Genomic DNA, 11,879 nt, shown 5'->3' with positions numbered 1-11,879 from the left:
TGGGTTCTTATAAATATTAGAGATTAGGAGATAAAGCACCAGGTATGTATCACTCAGAAATGTTAACCATTGTTACTAATTTTATCAGAGATATTAAGGTCTACATTTAAAAAAGCCTTTAAAGTCCATACTTTAAGCTTTACATACCTATACACAGAGCATTTACTTCTTTCTTTCCCTTATTTTCTGACTTATTTGTAGTCACAGATAAGGCATGCTGGGAAAAATGATTGTTGCCTTAATTTTTCTCTTGATTTTGCCAGAAATGTTAACTAATTCTAATGTTTTCATGAACACTGAATTTTAAAGTTTACTTAGCATCTTTGTGGGGATTTCTTTTTGCAGGTGTGAGAAGTACCTTGCTTCTAAATAAGGCATAAGAGGTAGAATTATAGACAAAATTAGGAAGAGTTTTACTAAAATTGGTTCTTCTGGCAAAAATGTCCTTTGATTGTTTTGTTTTGTTTTGTTTTTTCCTTTCCTTTTTTTATACAGAGTTTTGCTCTTGTTGCCCAGGCTGGAGTGCAGTGGCATGATTTCAGCTCACCACTACCTCCACCTCCTGGGTTCAAGCGATTCTCCTGCCTCAGCCTCCTGAGTAGCTGGGATTACAGGCATGTGCCACCACACCTGGCTAATTTTGTATTTTTAGTAGGGACAGGGTTTCTCCATGTTGGTCAGGCTGGTCTTGAACTCCTGACCTCAGGTGATCCACCCGCCTTGGCCTCCCAAAGTGCTGGGATTACAGGCGTGAGCCACCACGGCCAGCCCTTATTTGATTGGTTTTAATGTTTTTCCCAGTAGATAAATTTTTCTTTCACTTTTTTTTTCCCTGATATATGTATGTATGTGTGTGTGTGTGTGTGTGTGTGTGTGTGTATATACGTGTGTGTGGTTTTAACCACACATATGGTTTTAACCTTCAAATTGAATTAAAGTAAAGTATGTTGAAAAGCAAAGAATTAAATGAAAATCTACCAGTTACATTGCAAAATCAATAAAAATGCAGAATACACTATTCTTGTCATTGAAAAGGATTGTTTGGTTCAATTTATTATGCAAGGATGCAATTTCCCCTAGATTAGACAAAAAAGTGTTAATACAAGGCTGGGGTATACAGTTTTACTTATAATATCAGCAAATTTTGGAGGTGAAAGGGATCCCTAAATTAATTAACAAAACTGTCCCATTTCATGAGTGGAGAAATTGAGGCCTAGAGAAGGCAAGTGATTACCTCAGAGTTTTAAGCAAGGGTTAGTGACAAAATGCATACAAGGACCTATTCCCAATGAGTCAGATATCCTGCTCTGTTGATGACATCATTCTGATAAAAATAGAATTGTGGAATCTTCTAAAAAATTTAGCACTTATTTTCTAATGAACTAAAACAAGTAGAGAATGGTAGTGGAAATAACTTTAGGAACTGTTGTGGCACCAACTGCTGGGGTGGGGGGAAGAGAATATTTTGACTGGATAAGCTTGAAGCTATGCTTCCATTTAGTACAACTATTTTAAAGCCAGAAAAGCACCACTGTTGTCTTCTACCAAGTGTTTTAGAGAAGACAAATGGACATGGCAGACTATAAAATTAACACAGGAACAGAAACTCAAGTATCACATGTTCTCACTTGTAAGTGGGAAGTAAATGATGAGAACATAATGAACACAAAGAAGGAAACAGCAGACACTGGGGTCTACCTGATGCAGGGTGGAAGCAGGGAGAGGAGCAGAAAAGATAATTATTGGGCACTGGGCTTAATACCTGGGTGATGAAATAATATGTATAGTAAATCCCCATGACATGTGTTTATGTAACAAACCTTCATATATACCCCCAAACCTAAAATAAAAGTATTTTTTAAAAGAAATTAAACTTTAACACATAACATTTACTTTTTCTTCACATAGTCTCTCACTCTCTCATTTTTGAGACTTTTTAAAATTAAGGAACATACACAATATTGAAAGTTTAGCAGTATTATCTAAGAATTAGTTACTTCTTTAAATGTCCAGTATGTTTCCAATACTTCTTTATCTATATTCAATACTGCATATCTTTAACATGCCTGGAATCTTCCAGTAGCCAGGTACAACTTTTCAACTTAAACGATAATGAAACTCCTTGTGCCTTTGTCCAGGTTTTCTTGATCGTGTTTCTGTGTCCCTCTTTTGTTGATTTAACTTGTATTGCTCAGCTATTACTACAAGATCTTCCGGAACACTCTGATTTGCTCTTTCCAGAATTTTAATCAATTCACCGGCCATTTTCGCATCTCTCTGAGTGATGAGGGTAACTGATGTGCCAGTCTTTCCTGCCCGTCCAATGCACCCTACTCTGTGTACATATTCTTCAATATTCCATGGGAAATCGTAATTATATACATGTGTGACATCATTAACATCAAGACCTCGAGCTACTAAATCAGTTGTAATCAGTATCTTTATGTTTCCACTTTCAAAGTCCTGTAATGCTCGCTCTTTATCACTCTCTTCACTGTTGCCATGTAATGATTCTACAGATATGCCTTGGATATTGAAGTCACTTGATAAGTCATCAGCAATACGTTTTTGGCTGACAAACATGATGACTTTGTCATTGGGTGACATGTTCTCTATGAATTCTTGGGTGAGAGCTCGTTTTTCTTCTTCTGTGGTAACAATTATATTTTGCTTCACTGTATTTACAGCAGCTAGATTCAGATTACCAACATAAACAATCATAGGATCTTTCAAATAAGAACGTGCCAGTCGACGGACGGTATCTGGCCAAGTTGCACTTATCATAACAGTCTGCCGGTCTGGGTGCACATCTAATAAAATCTTCATTATCTGGGGTTCAAATTCCATATCCAGCATTTTATCTGCCTCATCCATAACTAAGTAGGTTATGCTTCTTAGGTTGACAGAGTTATTCATTTGTAGGTCATTCAGCCTCCCAGGAGTTGCAATAATTATATCTACATCTTTACTAATGTCTTCTATTTGTCCAATTCTGTTTCTACCACCACATATGCAAATGCTTTTGAGATCTTTATATGAATACTTTGAACATTCAGCTTCCACCTGAAGAGCCAACTCTCTAGTGGGTGTAAGGACTAGCATCCCAGGCCCATTCCTTTGCTCTCTAGATAATGGTTGAGAATCAACATGAATAAACCCAGGCATTAAATAGGACAATGTTTTCCCTGTTCCGGTTTGTGCAACTTCTATAAGATCTATTCCTTGTAGAATAATTGGCCATGCCTGTGACTGAATTGGCGTTGGCTTTACAAACCCTACCCTTGTTATGCTTTTCAGAAGATCAGGGTATTGCTGAAAAGCGTCTTTAAACCTACAGGTTGGTTTTGGGATGAGTCGCTTTTCACCACTTTTCAAGTCATCACACATTATGTTGAAATTTTCCTTTCTCCAGTTAATTACCTGCATTTCAGACATGCAGCTTGTTGCTTTGGATTCTATGTAAAAATTTTTCTTAACTGGTGGTAGATCTGCCCATTTTCTGTTTTCGCACTCCATGACTGCTGCCCGAATTCGATCCCAATTTGACAATGGCTGAGCTTCTCCAGCAATGTCATTTCTGCCTAGATTTATTCCAGTAGGGGGCTGGGATGCAGCATTATCCACACTGGATTCTGAGTTGTAGCTTTTTTGTTTTCTAGTAAGTGTTTCTATAATAGCTTTGGCTTTTGCTTTCATTTCCCTGTTGCCAAAAATTCTGACTAATGCTTCTGATTCCCCCTTTATAATCTGTATTTTAGTGTTTGTCGAATGTTGTAGATCTTTTATTTTTGATCCACTGTGACCAATGACCGCACCAACCATATTGTTCTTTATTTTAAAGCAGAGTGGTGGTTCACGGGAGCCTGCTGTTCTCGGTCCCTGATGGCCGAAGGGGCCACTCCAGCCACTGCCTCTGCTGCCCCTGCCATCCCATCTGGCCCCAAGGTCTCTTGGATTAGCCTCCGCTCTCTTCCACTCTGGGGCCCGGTGGGACATTGTGTGATAGTGGGAGTATCGGCACCGGCTTCTCGCCTACATACGGTTGGACGTTCAGTTCTGCGGCCTCTTTTCCGTCACCTTCTGCACCAAAAGATGGCGGCGGCAATTATTTCCGGGTGCTAGTCACGTAGCTACGCAGCAGTTTCCTAAGAAACCAGTGTTTGTCGTATGGGGCGAGGCTTTGATGGCCTGACCAATCACAGAGCTTGGACTGGCGTGAGGTAAGCCAGCGTCTGTGACGCAAATTTAAAGAGGTACTTACTCTCACGTAAGTGCTGACCCCGCCAGCACTTACAGGACCCTGAGAGTAACTGCTTCCTTAACTTCTGTGTCCTGGGTGCCCCTTTCACTCTTCTTGTGATAGTTCTGGCTCAGCTTGAGAGCAACCTTGAAGCACGCCTTAAACATACACACCATATACACATTGCCCTTTGTATAAACCAGTTATTTCTCTAAGATAAAAAAATAGTGCATTTAAAGAAAAACTGTTTATTTGTATATTTGTGTGTTTATTTTGGTAAATTTCTTTTGCAGTGAATACAATACTTAGTCAGGATAAATTCATCACTTCCCTGTCCTCTAGTGTAACTTAAATTCTACTAATCAGAAATCTCTTAGGTGCATACTCTAGGACAGCGTTTTGCCTTAATTCATCAACTAAATGTCAGCACTTGTTTAGGCAGTTTCCAGATATTATTACAGGGATGATGGTTAGAAGAGAGGTAGAGTGGTGCCTAAGGGTACTTTAGGGGCTGTTTTTAGTGGTTTGTCAGTTTTCTCAGTGCCTCTTCATTTTTTTTCCTTCCCTGTGGTTTGATAGCTTCTGAGACCTTAGCACTGGAAGGCTGTGTAGAACTCATTATTAGGTACATGTAGAAGACATTCTAGCAGCCGTTTGGACAGAGGGATACCCAGCTGCCATTTAGACAGTCCCAGTGGCAGGGAGCTCACTTTATTTCAAGAATATCCATTCCATTATGAGGCTGTTTAATGGTTACAGTAGTTTTTTTGAACCAAAATGTGCGGTGTCCTGTGTTCTTAAGTCCTTCTCCCGAGTTCTGAAGTTATACAGAATAGGCTTAATTCTCTTGTATCCTTGTGTACCTAAGGATCTGTGAAAGGTTTTTTTTGTTTTTGTTTTTGTTTTTGTTTTTTTTTTTTTTTTGAGATGGTGTTTCACTCTTGGTGGCCAGGCTGGAATGCAATAGTGCAGTCTTGGTTCGCTGCAACCTCGGCCTCCTGGGTTCAAGTGATTCTCCTGCCTCAGCCTCCCGAGTAGCTGGGATTACAGGTGCCTGCCACCACGCCTGGCTAATTTTTTGTATTTTTAGTAGAGACGGGGTTTCACCATGTTGGCCACGCTGGTCTCGAACTACTGACCTCAGGTGATCCACTCGCCTTGGCCTCCCAAAGTGCTGGGATTACAGGTGTGAGCCACGGTTTCTGGCCTCTCTCAAAGGTTTCTGTGCATCACGGCAACATTTCCAGTTTCTTCAACGTTTCTTGCTATGACATGGTTTCCAAGACACACATCATCCTATTGCCTGTCCTTTGGAAATGGTTCATTGAGGACCATTTACAATGTAGCACACAGAACTAAAAAACAAACAAAAAGACAAGCAAACAATCCTCAGAAATGGCATCACTCCTACTATTAGGGCATCTTTACTGAGCATGACAATTCTACTAATTTGACCTAAGAACTCCTGAGACACAAAGCTGCTCACGGTAACATGGCGGGCATTTAACTTCTTGCTTCTTTTACTTACTCAGTTGATTTTTTTAAAAAAAATTTGCTTACCTAAATGAAGATTATATGTGTATCATTTTATAGTCATCTTATTAAGTTTGGTCAATTGATGTAGCCTATGAAATATAATTTTAATGATTATTCTCTAATCCATCATATTAGCCTCTAGTTTCAAGTCTTCTGACATTTTAATGTTCATAGCATCTTTGTTCTTCAGTCAGTCATTGATTAAAATTTCATCATGGTCTAGTATAGGACAGAAGTCTGTGACACCTTGGGAGAAAACTTCTCTGTATCAGTACTTTTTGTAAAAGATGCTATTTGAAGAAATGAAAAGGTTTCTGATCAAATATGTTTGGGAAACTCAGCACCCTATATTCTCTCTGTTAAAATCACAATGCTTATTGGATATTCCAGGAGCTATGACAATTACAGACACTGAGAAAAATCAGTTGTTTAATCCAAAGTTCCCCAAACAAATCTGCCAATGGATATCTTCATCAATTATTTAAATAAGCTTTTTATTTGGAATAATTTTAGATTTACAGAACAGTTACGGAAGTAGTGCAGAGAGGTTCTCGTATAGCCTCGGCCAGTTTCAGCTTCCTCTAATCTTATCATATCTCATTATCATGATACATTTGTTAAATATAGGAAAACACTATTGGTGTGTTACCATCAGCTAAATTCCAGACTTTATGCTACCAGTTTTCCATTAATGTATTTTTTCTGTTTCAAGATCCACTCCAAGACATCATACTACATTTAGTTATATACAGTTTGTGAGAGTTTCTCAGTTTTTTCTTATTTTTCATAATCTTTCCAGTTTTGAGGAGTAATGATCAGGAATTTTGTAGAATGTCCTTCAAAAAGATATGCTTGATGTAACTTCTCATGATTAGACTGGGGTTATGGGCTTTGGAAGAAAATATCACAGAGATGAAGAGCCTGTCCCATCACATCATATTGGGGAGATAGGTACCTGATGTCAACGTGACATTGGTAATGTCAACCTTGGTCCCTTGGATAATTTGTGTTATTCATATTTGCTACACTGAAAAATTATTATTTCACCCTTTCCATACTCTATTTTATGGAATGAGTCACTAAGTCCAGACAACCCTCAAGGGCTCAGTCACCATTTAAATGCAATCTTTCTATTATTTTTTATAATTAGTAATGTTCTTTGGAATGTAGTTTGGAAACCACTGGTCTGGATAAATACAAATTACCTAACCATTTTTTTTTCATCTGTTTGTTCAACCAGGTATATTCTGATCAAGTCACATCACAACTCCTCCATACTTCTCCATGAATTGTACTAGGAATTTTAAGGCATTCTCAATGTCTTCTAGTTTATTAACTATTTTAAAAGGAAATTTATTTAGTTACATGTGGCTTTTACCTCTCGAAGGATATGTTATGTTTCTCTGTCATTATGCATTCATCTTTACTTTGAATATTATTTAACGTTACAGAACCGTAGAGTTCTACATGTGTTGGGTACATCAGAGGTCATTTTGTTCTTCTCCCTTATTATAGAGAGTGAAATTCAGATTCCACATTCTTTCTGGAATTGACCAAAGGTGCTCAGCAAATTATTGAGAGTAAAAATCTAGAACCATTTGTTGACTTGTGGCCAGTCAGGAAAACAGTACAGGATATTACTCCTTTACTACGAAGTGACTTGCCTCTATTCTTGTTTTATGTGGGTGATATGGAAAAATAGAAGAAGCCATGAAAGTGAAGTGAAGAAAAGTCATATTGTTGGCAGAGGGGTAGCTGTAAAATTTGGGTAGAAATCAGTTCACTTGAAGATGGAACGCATTGTGGTGAATTACTGTGATGACACAGAACTGATAGAAGACTTGCGGATATTGAAGATACTGAGAGAGATTGTGCTTTCCGGATGATTAATTACCATTTATGATTGCCCTTATCAGTTGGAAAAATTATTTGCCAGCTAAATTAAGGGCCATCAGTATGATGTTCTTTGCTCCAAATATCTCTACAATAGGCTTATTCACTGTATCTGAAATATTCCCACTAAATATGTATCCCTGTGGCTTATGGCTTGGTATGTTATTAGCATGGTCCTGGAAAAACAAAACACAAAAATGTGAATTTGTCAGTTAGATGCTTTCCCGTGGAGCAGCTGGCTAAAAGATTCTTTTAGGGCAGAGAGTGGGAAAGATGGAAAGAATTTAATTTCTGGTAGAGGGGATCTGTAAAGTTTTCCCCCAAGGTAAGATAAAAGGGGTAATGTAAGGAAAGACAAGAGTATGTTTAAGACGATTTCTACAGTTTTGCTTAGGGCAGTCCCTATAATCTTAGAGGCAACAGTAAGAGAGTGAAATATTGCTGGCTGTGAATTGGGCTAATTTGCAATCACTCTGATTTCTACAAAACTCTCTTAAAGATGAGTTAATGTTGTTGGCCTAAAATAGTCTCATATATGGGACTCCCTTAGAAATGATATTGATCGTGTTTTATTTAATAAACCTGCTGTGATGGTCTAAGGCAAAGTTGACTTATGGAATTCCAGTTAGCATTGTTGATGATAATAATTACAGTTGGTTTTGCATCTGTACAGCACTTGACAATTTATAAATACTCTTTATAGAAGTAGTTTCCTTGGGATGATATATATCTGGCCATTATTCTGTTCCATACATGTGCTATATTATGGCAAACATTGCCATTATCATTGTACATATTGGTATGTTTATTTTGTGTACAGAATCATACTCATGCCACAGAGTCTAAAGAAGTAGCAGCAGTGTGGTATAGTTAGCAATCAAGAACACTGGACCTTAAATAACTGGGTTCACATATCACTTTCACCATTTATTCACTGTGAGTCCTTGAGAAAATTATGTCTTAGTTTTGCTGTCTGTAGAATGGCATACTGTCTCGTATACACACAAGACACAAAGTTTTACTAATTGGTTCATAGTAGGAACTCTCCAAGTATCAATTATCCCTGTTACAGAAACAGTAGGTATAGAGAGAGAATCATGGACATTCCCTGTCCAAGGATTTTTCTGATAGTTTCCTCTGGTCCCTATCAAAATGAAAAAAAAAAAAAAAAAAAAAATAAGGATAATATAATTTTTTTATCCGAATGTAAATGTATTCAATGTAAACTTTTTTATTCTAACATTATGCCCTACTATCTTTTGTAAAATATACTTTTAAAGTGAAATAAGGATTTCAAATTATTTTTAAAGGTCTCTCCTAGGGCAAGAAAGAATGTAAATCTAATGGCCAGTAGCCTAATTAGGCTTTTAAATGTTATTGATATATGAACCCCAAGTGCTTGTAAGCACTGATGTAGAACATCAAATGTGGTTTGAATGTTTTTGTTCCCCCGAAGTTCGTATGTTGAAATCCTAACCCCAAAGGGGATGATGTTAGGAGTTGGGGCCTTTGGGAGGTGACTCAGTCATGAGAGTACAGCTGTCATGAATGGGATTAGCTTGCCCTTATAAAACAGGCCTGAGAGAAACCCCACGCCTTTTTTGCGATGTGAGGTTACAATGAAAAGTTGGCTGTCTATGAACTGGGAAGCGGGCCCTTACCAGACACCAAGTCTGCTGGTAACTTGATTTTGGACTTCCCAGACTCCAGAGTTGTGAGAAATAAATTCTTGTTGTTTATAGGCCATCCAGTGGCAAACTTAGAATGAAAGAGTCATATGACATTAATGAGGGAATTAGGTCCCTTTGGAGAAAATAGAATGCAGGGAAGTGGGGTTGAAAAATGGGGGCTTTGTTTTTGATATTTCAAGTACATGGGACTGAGGGACTTGAACAGAGTGTGGCAGTTTAGCAGTGGGAACTCAGAGAATGGAACAGATAGAAACATGGTGTCTGAGAAGCAACTCACATTCTTGAGTTCTACTATATGCTAAACATTTTAAGTGTATTATCTCATTAAATCATCACAGCAACTTCATAGTATGTATTTTCTGCCTTTTTCATGTGAAAACATTGAAGCTCAGAGATGTTATATAATATATCCAAATTCATGCAAAGTTGTGGTAAATAACTTTAGATGTGAATAAATTTAAACATGGATATGGTTAGCTTCAAGGTCTTTTCCCTTCCACCTAATCCTCGTTTCTAGGGAAAAAGTGTGTTTGATTTGGTGCCTGGTTCTCAGATAAAAAGAATCTTTAATTAAAGATGACTCAATCCTCCAGGTTGGAGACTTATTGAAGCAGAGAATGTTGAAGTCATTCGACAGGAAAGGCGGAGGGGAGGCAGATGAGTTTGGTTTCAGTCATGTCCAGTTTGTGGCATTATGGGGGACATACAAGTAAAAACGTTAACTGAACCTGGAGATTTGGGACTGTAGTTCAGATGAGAAGATGGAGAGAGATTTGAGAATAGTCAGCATAGATGTTATAGTTGAAACTGGAATTGAATGCTTCCAACAAATAGAGAGTAATGAAAGACAGGTTGAAGAATATTTTAAGGAACTATAGAATTCATATGATTAGATAACGAGAAGAGAAAAACAGTAAGGTAGGGGAAGAGAGAGACTATATAGTAGGAAATAAGGCAGGAGAACTTGTCGAGGAGTTTTGGCAAACAATATAAAATTCTTCAAAAGGACAGGATGGAGGTAGACTACTGAATTTTGGAGAGGAAAATCATCAATGACCTTCAAGAATGCCCTTTTTGGCCCACCGCGGTGGCTCATGCCTATAATCCCAGCACTTTGGGAGGCCAAGGCGAGCAGATTGCTTGGGGCCAGGAGTTTGAGATCAGCCTGGCCAACATGGCAAAACCCCATTGCTACTAAAAATACAAAAATTAGTTGGGCATGGTGGTATACATCTGTCATCCCAGCTCCTCGGGAGGCTGAAGCAGGAGAATAACTTGAACCCGGGAGATGGAGGTTGCAATGAGCTGAGATTGTGCCACTGCACTCCCACCTGAGCAACAGAGTGAGTTACTCCGTCTTAAAAAAAAAATGCCCTTTTTGTGGAATGATGGAGAAACGCATATTTTAAGGGAAACAATTTCAATGAGAGACGACTAGACCACTGGGAAACTTTGTAGTGATGGAGTGAGAACTTTATATATTTTGTACCTGAAGCTCAAAGGCACTGTCTTAATTTTAAACAATGCTTCTAGAAAACAAGACTTTTGGGGACAGGTTATTGCAATTGTTCTGGTAAGGATCCAGTGGATTTCAGAAAAATTACTTATGAATATTGGAAGGAAATGAACTTTAATTGTCTTTGGAAATACGTGGGAAGATACACAATGAGGGAGGGAATCACAAGGATACAAGAACCATTCATTAGCAGTTTCAGAAAAGGAAAGTCTGTTTAAAAGGAGGGAGGAGAGTGCTGAGAGTTCTTTCAAGGAGATTACAGTGCTATCTTTAGCTACACATTAAACTTTTCTCTATCAAATTTAGTTTATTCTCCACAGAGTAGGGGTATGCATTATTTAGGTATGTGAAGAAGTGAGGCTACTGAAGTAATTAATTCTTTTTTCAGCACAGACAGTAAAAAATAGTGTGAGTTGATTAGCACCTGCAATAAGCTCCTTCAGAGAAATCCTTGCTTACCAACTGCTTCCTATAGAAAAGTTAACATACTGGTATTCATTTAAAAAATAATAATAACCTTGCCTCTATTTTGAGGCATTTGAAGGGCTTTCCAGAACTATTTCATTTTTGATAACTATGATGTAGGTAAGTAGAAAGAGAAACAATATTATCTATATCATTTTGCATTGTATAAATAAGTCAAACAACAATTCTTAAAATCATGGGATTGTAGAGGTGTAAAGGATTGACTTTGGAGAGCATCTCTTGTAACGCTTTGATTTGCAAGTGCGAAGGCTAAGGTCTACACATGGCTTTGTCCAACAGAAATATGATGTGAGTGAGAAATGCAATTTATGTTCTAGTAACCACAGTTTTTAAAAAGCAAGAAGGGGAAACTTCTGAGTCTGGGCAAAATGGCATAGGCCTATTTCTCCCTACTCTGCCTGCTAACAATAGCTGAAATCCCTGGACATAGATATTAAATAAACATAAGACTCTGAAATCTGGAGAGAAGGCAAAGCAGCTAGGACTTTGGGACTTAAGAAATGACACAATGATGAGT

The 11,879-nt window shown here is 38.0% G+C and overlaps 1 protein-coding gene across 1 annotated transcript; it reads right to left on the bottom strand.

Moving 5' to 3' along the window:
* Positions 1 to 1,021: 1,021 nt before the first annotated feature.
* DDX53 (DEAD-box helicase 53) lies at positions 1,022 to 5,067 on the bottom strand. Its single transcript, XM_015127082.3, has one exon. The coding sequence runs from the start codon at positions 3,994 to 3,996 to the stop codon at positions 2,098 to 2,100; it is 1,899 nt and encodes a 632-aa protein (XP_014982568.2). The 5' UTR covers positions 3,997 to 5,067; the 3' UTR covers positions 1,022 to 2,097.
* Between the last annotated feature and the right edge of the window lie 6,812 nt (positions 5,068 to 11,879).

Source organism: Macaca mulatta, chromosome X (genome assembly GCF_049350105.2).
Source record: "Macaca mulatta isolate MMU2019108-1 chromosome X, T2T-MMU8v2.0, whole genome shotgun sequence".
In the NCBI taxonomy this organism is placed as follows: Eukaryota; Metazoa; Chordata; class Mammalia; order Primates; family Cercopithecidae; genus Macaca; species Macaca mulatta.
The sequence above is the reverse complement of the archived record's forward strand: the minus strand, read 5'-3'. Positions and strand labels throughout refer to the sequence as shown.